This window comes from Neltuma alba, unplaced genomic scaffold, assembly GCF_004799145.2.
Source record: "Neltuma alba isolate B1F8T4 unplaced genomic scaffold, ASM479914v2 tig00011652_pilon, whole genome shotgun sequence".
Taxonomy (NCBI): Eukaryota; Viridiplantae; Streptophyta; class Magnoliopsida; order Fabales; family Fabaceae; genus Neltuma; species Neltuma alba.
Window position 1 is genome coordinate 45,376 of NW_021636300.1, and position 9,350 is coordinate 54,725.

Consider the following 9,350-nt stretch of genomic DNA (forward strand, 5'->3'; position numbering starts at 1 on the left):
AGTGGGATGACTTTATGGAAGGGACTGGAAGGAAAATGAAGCGTGGTCAATACCAGAATTTGGTAGGGACCTGTGGCTACCTATAAATCAACCATTGATTGAATTTGCAAACAGAAGCGAACCAAGTTTCAAGTTTCAGTGAGACTATGTTCTCCCCAATGGTCAGTTGATTGACAGAATATGAGTTGTTAAGCCGCCTTATGAGGAAGATGTTTTCTATTGCAACGCTGAACCTATATGGAAAAAGTCGCGGAAGTGGCCCCTTCTGGAAAAAGGTTAGAATTCTTCTTATGGCATGTTGTCCACGAGAGATTATTAACTTCACTCAGCCAAGAAAGGCCTAACAAATAACATATGGAACTCTAAACTTTCTGCATTTTTCTCTGGTAATCTGCAGGTTTAGATTCGATGGAACCCCATGAACAACGTAACCAAGGAAAAGATATATTCAACTGATGGCCTTGAATAAAAAGTTTATGGACAAATTTGCTGGCTATTATGGAAGACAAGATGGCGGAGCCGAGTATTTGAAGGAACAGTGGCTACTGCAAAGGAGATAATCCACACAGGTTTATATCATCTCATGGAAGATTCTAGCAACTCCTCGTCTTTCAAGGAAACACAAGTGATGAGCTATGGTATGCTAATAAGCTTGGCATAAAGCCATGGCAACACACAACAATTATAATTATAAACAACTATACAGCTAGAAGAAGGTGATACAAAGCTGTGGCAGGCGAATGGCTGAACAGCTAACGGCCGAGCATCCAGATAATGTGGACATATCAGTGATTTCTCTCCATGACGGATCTTATGGTTGGCAAAAGAGAAGACATTATCATCCGGACAGACCAGCAAGTATAGAGAAGGCGACGCCAAGAGAGTAGGCCCCGATAGCAGTGCCAACGAATCGATTACCGGAGCGAGTGAGAGCTCCGATGCCAGCTATCCCAGCGACTCCAATGGGAACACGGAATAGAAGGGCTTTGCCAGCACTAGACAGGACGGCGTCAGTGTAGAGGTGGAGGGCCCAGGCCTTAAACTGGAGGGGCCCGAGTAGCGCATCGTGGTGGTCGTCGGGAGTGATGAATCGGAGGGCGGAATCGACCTGGGAGCGGGCGGGTGGAGCGGAAAGCCACCTGAGGATGAGACGGTGGGGGTGGGCGTCGGAGAGAAGAGAATGGATGTAATCGGAGGCGGCGTGGAGTTGATAAGGGAAGACGCCTTGGAAAGCATGCTGCGTTTGAGAGAGGCAGTATGAGAAGGCCGCCTCGCATGCTGACTCGAATTCCGGCGACTGGGACAGGCTGTTCTTCACTCGCGTTGATGCCGACAAACCCATCCAATCTCCTGCTATACCGAACTCCTGATTCCACTCCGAATCAGCCCAGCTTCACCCGCCACATATAAACGGAGATTAAAGATTAATTTTTTCCGGATAGCAAAGAGATAAAAACTTGGGAGAATTAGAGAGAAGGACCTAATATGGATAATATTTATTGGAAAGGATCTTAAAAACTATAATTGTTTAGAAGGACCAAATAGTAAAACATAAATTTAAAAATACAGTTTTGCCCCTAAATAAATTCCCCACGTTCTATCTCACCACATCCTATAATTATCCTTTTTTAAATAAAATAATAAAGACTTATCCGTATTAATTAAACTAATTAGAATTACAAAATCAGAACCAATTCTAATTAATCAAATAAATTAATGACCAACACTACTTAATTTATTTTTCCATCATTTTTAACCAATAAAACTTTATTTAGGCTTTCTTAATAAGGAACTTACCAAAGTCATAACATTCAACCATATTTTTATTTATTTATTTCATACTCTTATTTTATTTTTTTTATACCAAAGTACTCTTATTTTTTTTCAGGACATTATAAATTTATAAACCCAACCCTTAAAAATAAATTGAATCATATTGGTTATCAAAATTACAAATTTCAAATAAAAGTAACATATAGAAGTCATTAGGTCAACGGGTATCTATCATAATAAAAGTGGCTACAATAATTTAAATGCCATAGACTAATAAAATTGAAAGAGCTATCTCTATTTAGGATTGATAAAAATTTGACCTAATAACACCAAATATCAAATATTAAATAAAAGATCTTTTTATTTGGGTTCAATGTTCATTGTGTTTTTTCCCTCTATTTTTTTCTTAATAAATTCTTAGTGTTCAATTTCGTACGTAAAAAAAAAAAGGAACTTGCATTATTTTAATGATTAATCATATCAAAGTCCAAGAAAAACATACATGACATGGCAACATTTATCACATTATGTGAATATATGAAGTGGTAATATTCATGAAAAAAATTGCTACAATATTTCTTTACTTTTATAAGTTATGAATAAGTTATATATTGTTTATTATTATATTATTTTTAAAATTTGTAATTGTATTATTTAACAAGATTCAATTTAATCCTAAATTAAGGTTATAAGGCATGAAATAGAATAATAGTATGAAATAAATAAATAAATAAATAAATAAATAAATAACCATTAAACCTCATAACTTTAATAGGCTCATTATTCTAAAAAGCCAAAAAAATAGTTTTGTTAATTAAAAAATGATGGACAAATAAGTTAATTAGTGTTGATTATTAATTTAATTTTACTAATTAGAATTGCTTCCTTACTTTGTAATTTGGATCAGTTTGAATTCTCAATTATTTCATTCAAAAATAGAATAATAATAGGATGTGGTGAGAGAGAATATAAGAGATTTAGTTAGGGGCAAGTTAATATTTTTAAACTCATATTTGAGTAGTTGGTCTTTCTAAATAATTACAATTTTTAAAATCCTTTTCAATAAATATTATAGGTCCCTCTCCCTAATTCTCCCTAAAAGCTTTACGTAATTTTAAAAAATAAAACTACCATTATTATTATTAAATGCTTTAGAATTTTGGGTCCTAAATTCAATTCTAATAATTACATGTATCTGACCATAAATGATTCACGAAACAAGATGACATGTAATATTTTAGTAAATAATAAATCTTTTCTAAATCATATAAGAAAAAAAAGACTGGCGCCTTTGCGTGCATACATTGTTGGTCATCTGCTCATTTAAGCTTAAACTTGTAAGAATTACAAAGTCAATTTTTGTATAGACTCGTATGAAATAGTTTATAATTAACCTTTTAATCCTAATATATAAAATATGAAGTATGCAAAAAAAAATTTATTTCAACTTAAATAAAACATGTCTATAAATATTTTTAAACGCTATGTGTTCTACCAGATTACAAATGCCAACAATGAATTGCGTTTACTTTGCTTTTATTGTTGGTGTGAAGTAGATGAGCACGCAACTGAGTTCACATTTACGTTTTCTTTGCTCCAACATTATTTTTTCAAGAACTTTTTGTTGAACCTCTCGTCAACCCTGAGAACAGCCTTGACTTTTAATTTTGAGGCGTTGTTGAAGGATTATCCCACTCTACTCTCTCCCCTTCTTTTTATAAAAAGTGTTTGACTAAATCACCTGGATTAAAAAGTAGTTAAAGAGAATAAATATATAAAAATTAGAAATTTTTTCTCTCAAAAATATTTTTATTTACAGAGAAAAGAGAACGCAAGGGAGATAATAAAAAAATATTAAAATAAAGAGGATGATACTTGAAAAAATGAAATCATAAATACATTGAGTATTAAAATAAGTAATTAAGAGGTGTTGGGTAACCACAGAATCATTTTTCAGAAACACTTTTTTCTAAATCGAGACAAATTCCTCTACATATTCACTTCGTATACCGTAAAAGTATTTCTGAAACTATAGTTTTGTTCTTATCCAAACACCCCCTTAATAGGGCAAAATAGGAAACTAACTAAAAAAATTTGAAATATTTTGCAAATATTTTTTTATAAATAGGAAGAAGGTAGAGATGATATTTGTTTATTACTACCTCCGATCCTTAATATAAGACATCATTTGACTTTTATTTTGATCCTAATTATAAAAACTCAATCTACTTTGTCTCTCGTATTTATGCATTTTTTTCCAAGATAGTCATTCTAATAATGGTAGTTCTAGCTAATACACTTGATTAACAAGGATATTTTAGGAAAGACAACATCTATATATTACAAATAACTAACTTAACTTATTTTCTTAATCTTTTCAAATTAGTCAATTAGCTCTTATAATTAAGACCGGAGGCAGTATAAGAAACTGAGGGGGTAACTAGCCAAGCTATAGAGTAGAAACCATGTCTCAAAAAGAGAATACACATACATACATAATTTGTCTAATTTAAAATATAGGTGATAATTAACTAATTTACAAATATTAAAAAAATAATTAAATTAATTTTTTGTAAAAAAATGTGTGTTGGTTTCTTAAAATATTCCTTTTAATTATTTACATTGTATGTCACTATTTTAATGGAATATTATGTGTCATTAATAAGAAAAATGGAAAAAAATCATACACTTAAGGGGTAAAATGGACGGGTTTTTACATGTATACGTATGGATGACAAGCATATGATATGCATGGCAGCAGCAGCAAATACCAATTGCTCAAGACGAAAGAAGACTAACGAACATTCCTTAACATGTTTCATCTTGATTGTTTGGATTTTGATGGCAAAAACCAAGTTCCATCTATTGATTGATAATAATCTAAAGAAAGTTCAGGTAAAAAAAAAAAAATCTAAAGAAAGAGTATATGTACTGTTGAGGCAAAATGAGTCTCGTGTGGTATGTTCAGGGACAGGTAATTGTAGATAGACTTTGCGAACCACTTTGAGTAGCGCGTTGTGTGTTCATGTTGTCCGTGAGATTATAGTTGAGTGGAGGCGAGCACTTTACAATCATGAACTACCCCAAGCGTGCCAACATCCGTACTCAGGAGTCCTTGAAATATTCAGGAAAGATTTTCCTCTCCAGACTTGATATGAAGGCTATAAGTGAAGGGTCATTTGTAGATAATCTCACGAGAAAAAGTTTAAAATTACTAAATTTTAAATCAGATTTGTAATAATATTTTAATTGGTTTAATTTTGACAGCAAATAACAATATATTTTTGTTGTAATTTTTTATTTAGAATTTAATAATTTTAATATTCTTTTTGTAGAATTCTCTCTTATTTTATTATGTACTAATTTTTAAGGAATAGCAACATTTTTCTAAACATTATGAAGATAGACAGCCACTTGTGAGAGCCTCTTTTAGCAATATATCAAACTCCCCAAAAGGAAGGCCTTTAAAAGTTATAGCAATGTGAAATAATTATTTTTTCCCCTAGGACATATTAACCAGACTGCCCTTGCCCAATGACAATGGAAGGAAAGATGATGCCTTGTCTCCATGTGAGCGTGTGGCAGAAAAGACAAGAGGCATCTACTGAAAGATGATGCTGTTGCAAAATAGCTCGAATGGAAATAGCATTTAGGAGCAAATTCCAACAAGGCCAAAATATTCAAACCACATACCCTCCTATTAGTATAATCGTTAAATTTAACAAAATGCTTAAACTTATTTGACAAATGATGTGTGATTTTTATTATTTTATTTTTTTCATCCTAGCTTAATTTTCATAATTACACTGAAAGGCATTTTGGCGAAACTTGCCAATCTTCTCTATCTGCTCTATCAATGATGCTTGCACTGCAACGGTTTATTTGAAATTTTTGTTTTAGCATGGTTAATGATAATACCTTGACCTTGTTAAGAGGCATGTGTTTTTGAAAACAGAAACTCGTCACTTTTTCATGGGCTGTGAGGTCAAAATATATCTTCCTCGAGCAAGATTTTTATCTTGTGCCACGCAAAAATAAGTGCTACTAGTGAATCTTTTTTTCCAAAACAAGTAACATCATTGCTTGTTGCCACAAACATAAAAGCTTAAACCTGAGTCTCAACATATGACTAAACAGAGGATACATGACTCAATATGAAAACAAACTTGCATTACCAAAACGAGAAAGTATAGAACATAGTGATACTTTCCCAAGACAATTTCCCAAGACAATGGCTTTCATGCTAAGGCATGCATGCAACATGGTAACTAGTCCAGCAAGGGCAGTCTTGTGAGGAGAGGAGTGGAACAATGTCATTCAGAAACATTTACAACAAAGCAATGCATGTCACTTTTGGTTTTCTTTCAGACGATACGATAGATGCAAGAAAACTTGAAAAATAAAAAATGGCAACCAAGTTAAGTGAGGAACAACATGCGTGCGGTGGTAGTAAGAAGCGATTAGAATGATAAGGATTAAGTGTTAATAAGCCTTCCCCAAAATGTACAAGCCATTAGGCAATTCACAGCTGTAAAAGGGGCAACAACAAGTTAGTGAAACTACAAAAAACAAAAGTAGGGAAATTCATGCATGTTTGGTCCCTACACATATAAGACGTAGGGAGATAGTTTCTGCCTCAGCATGAAAATTATTATTTCAGCCACAACCAATGACCAGGAGACAGATCAGAAACACTGCAACAAAGTTGGCTCCTATATCTTACCACTGCTACTTGTGAATAAGTTTCATGGCTAAACCTGCTCAAGGTATCCGTCACATTGACCTGTCATGAACATCTAAATCCACATAATTAGAATATGTTTGATTTTCAGTTTGCTGAAAGTTCATTTGCCAAAAGTCCATTTATGTCTGGATACTTTTAGTAAGAAGTTAATGCATGAACTAGAACTTAATTGGATGAGATCAATTAAAATTAAAGTACTTCTAAATGTGTAATTCCATAAAGGGTGTGAGTTTAATATTATATAATATTAAATATTTAAAGTTGAATATGGATAAAAATATATAAATATTTCAATATATATTTAAATAAAAATATAATATTTGTTAGGGGTGAGCAAGAAACCCATTACCTATTAACTTGCTTGTGGCCCAGTAAATTTTTGCCTGTTTAAGCTTGTCCAATTAGTCCAAATAGAAGACTATAAATGGGCGGGGTAACCCATTAAACAGGACGGGCTATGGGCAAGGTATTGGGCTGCCCATACCCGCCAGTTTAAGTTTTAATTTTTTAAAAAATATTTTTATTCTTCATTAAATGACTACATGTAAGGTTGTGTGATTGAATATGGTAGACACTTTATGATGTTATTTCATATTTGATTTGTCATTTGATATGCAAAATTTATTAAGAGCTTCACAAGGTTGCATATAAGATAACTATGCTGAAAAAGCTGCCAAAACAAAAAAAACTAAATGAGTTACTCCATAACCCAGTCAACCTAAACGAACTGCCTCATAACCCATTTGATATGGGTTTAAATGGGCTGTCAATGGGTTATGGGTTAACCCATGCCCATTTATTCATAAATGTGAGGTTATGGGCTAACCTTCGGGTTAGCCCGTCCTGCTCGTTGTTCAACTCTAATATTTGTATATATAAATAAAAGAACCTTTTTTAATTAACAAATAAAAATAATCAAATAATTAATTTTCAAGCAAATCTTGCTTTCCTTACTTTTTAGAAGCTAGTCTTAAAAATTAAAAGATCATATCTACCTTTTTTTTTGTGGACACACTAAGGGAGTGTTTGGCATTCTCAAAACTGCGGTTTCAGAAGCACTTTTCCGCAAAACGAGGTAACCTTCTCCACATATTTACTTCATAATCCGTAAAAGCACTTCTGAAACCATGGTTTGGTTTCTATCCAAACACCCCTTAAAAAGGAGACAAATATGCAACAAAACAGATTAGTTCCTCGTATTTGACGTAATGATTTATGAAATATGAGGTAAGTGTATGGAAAAAGTTTTATTTTGGCTTAGATTAAATGTGCTTATAAGTGTTTTTGAATACTATCCCAAACAAACCTGTAAACATGAGATTTAACTAGTTAGGCCTATGAGACCTTCGTAACCCTGCTGCAAAAGGAAGGAAGCCGAGGCTTAGCATCATGTATTTCTAGTTTTTGTCTTGACAATTTTTTCTTGCTCCGTTTTCTCAAAAAGAAAGAAAGAAAGAAAGCCGAGGCTAATTCGTAGGTCTAGATGGTTTTATATCATATGAATATGAAGAACTGGGAAACTGGGGAGGGAGCATTGATGCTAAATTAAATGGCAGGCTTAGCACTTAAGGCTAGCGGTCAAAAAGCACTCCCTGACGTACTTTTCTAGACTAGTGGTACCCAATAATTAACATGAAGATGTACCAGAAAAAAACAATAACAACATGAAGAGCAAATGAAGGGTCCGAATCATCTCTCAAACATTATTTATTCTCTTAGCATTAAGGTTTGACCATCCAGAATATATTCTGCCAGAGTTGGAAGCAAAACCCATGTGAGAGAATTGATGGGCAAGCAATGAGTTGGCTATAACGCCATCCGCCCAAGCCGATTAGTTTTATATTATCTAATATGATCGTAAAGCAAAAACTTGATATGTGGAAATACACTAAGATAATGAATCCTCAAAATCTATAAGATGCATGCAGGCCAATACGCGCATGCACAAAACGATGCATCGTGCATGAGTGGAAAATATCTACCAATTAAACTATCCTGTGCCTCTTGACTTGTTTTACGTGACTAAAGTGACATTGGACCTCTCTCTTTTTTAACTCAACCATGACCGTTTTTGGATTGGCCAGGTCATAGTTAAATAACCGGTTGTCAAAAAATTTAGTTAGTTTTTGACACTAACTCATGTTCGCACTGCTTTAACAACAACCACCGCCCTCTACTTCGCAAAAATCGCCTCTGATGGCGTCTCACGCTGCTGGTGGGAATTCATGCTGAAGTCTCAGCAAACAATGGCGTCTCTTGGATGCCTTCCATCATTAGGGGTAATAACGTCATTTCACCTTGAAATCTTAGTGTAGATTTCAGTTTTGTTTGGACTTGGTCGGAAATTATCTACCTACTATGATCTTATAACGAAATTCTCTCTTTTTTGTTGATCGTATGAAATAATCTTATTTCAATTTGGTTCTTAAACTCTGTAGTGTAGATTTCAGATTTGTTTGGGTTTGGTCGGAAATTATCTACCCGCTATGGTCTTATAACGAAATTCTCCCTTTTTTGTTGATATTACGATGAAATCTTATTTCAATTTGATCCTTAAACTCTGCAGTCTAGGTTTCAGATTTGTTTGGACTTGCTCGGAAATTATCTACCTACTATGGTCTTATAACGAAATTCTCCCTTTTTTGTTGATATTATGACTATTATTAATTATTAATTATTAATATATATATTTTAAATATATTACTGGTGTAATTTATTGATTACTGATGTAATATATTGATGATCGTTAAAAGATAAAACTCCGTCAAATCTTGAACGAGGAAGAAAGGCTAGGCTGGATCAAATTATCTTTGGAAACAAGCATTTCGAACCC

At 33.3% G+C, this 9,350-nt stretch overlaps 1 protein-coding gene across 1 annotated transcript; it reads right to left on the reverse strand.

Moving 5' to 3' along the window:
* Positions 1-426: 426 nt before the first annotated feature.
* LOC114716366 (uncharacterized) lies at positions 427-1,425 on the reverse strand. The gene has a single exon (XM_028901361.1). The coding sequence runs from the start codon at positions 1,340-1,342 to the stop codon at positions 839-841; it is 504 nt and encodes a 167-aa protein (XP_028757194.1). The 5' UTR covers positions 1,343-1,425; the 3' UTR covers positions 427-838.
* Between the last annotated feature and the right edge of the window lie 7,925 nt (positions 1,426-9,350).